The sequence below is a fragment of the Pundamilia nyererei genome, unplaced genomic scaffold, assembly GCF_000239375.1.
Source record: "Pundamilia nyererei isolate P.nyererei 1_Seehausen unplaced genomic scaffold, PunNye1.0 scaffold00107, whole genome shotgun sequence".
NCBI classification, from domain to species: domain Eukaryota; kingdom Metazoa; phylum Chordata; class Actinopteri; order Cichliformes; family Cichlidae; genus Pundamilia; species Pundamilia nyererei.
Window position 1 is genome coordinate 1,200,968 of NW_005187508.1, and position 736 is coordinate 1,201,703.

Below are 736 nucleotides of genomic sequence, written 5' to 3' on the forward strand. Positions count from 1 at the left end.
AGTAGTGTTAATGTCTCTTTCCACCACTGGTGACTTGTTATTTTACCTTAAAGTCATCAGCAGTGGCGCTCTCTACTGTTCCAAAGGTGTTTCTGTTGGACCAGTTCCCGTCTCCATCTGGCAGGTCAGCATTGCTGCCCTGCTGGCTGGACCAGCGATCACCCACAGTGCACCTTCCATAAACGCTGTTCTCATGGACGCTCGCCACCAGCGTCCATCCGCCTCCAGCTGTGGTCATGTCACAGTAAGTCTGGTACAGCATGCCATTACCTGTTGTCAGGTAGTATACTCCATCTGGAAATGTTATAGCATTAAGAAAACATAATTCAGTCTTAAGAGGACATAAATGCCTTGGACTGTTATATTACATTTATGAATCTTGTCCTTACCTTCTCGTTCATCATATCTGTCCCTGAGGTCTTTACAGCTCCTTGCAACACGAATGGATCTGTTCCTCACTTTCTCCAAGTGCTCAAAATTTGTCCTGGTAAAGTTCTGCATCCTCTCAGCATACTCTCTTGTTTCTGTGATATTTACTAAAAATTAAAGCAAGTTTAAAAAAAAATTACATTTTGACAGCAGGAAGGGAAAGTACACAAAGTGCATGGCTATAAGCATATATATGTGTTGTATCAGGCTGTAAGGCTAATAGACATAGTTCACACATTTTTGAATTACCTATTTGTGAAGAAGGAACCTCTGCAAAGGACACATGTTCCAATGACAGCAGACCCAC

General features: G+C 42.5%; 1 protein-coding gene across 1 annotated transcript in view; it reads right to left on the reverse strand.

Annotated features, from left to right (window-relative positions):
• The window catches only part of LOC102211890 (intelectin-like), a 27,234-nt gene extending 26,733 nt beyond the window's left edge, over window positions 1-501 (reverse strand). The window contains exons 1-2 of the mRNA XM_005741214.1: window positions 390-501; window positions 47-294 (exon numbers count right to left, since the gene is read on the reverse strand). Of these exons, the coding sequence (XP_005741271.1) occupies window positions 47-294; window positions 390-501 (360 nt within the window). The remainder of the gene's footprint in view (window positions 1-46; window positions 295-389) is intronic.
• Between the last annotated feature and the right edge of the window lie 235 nt (window positions 502-736).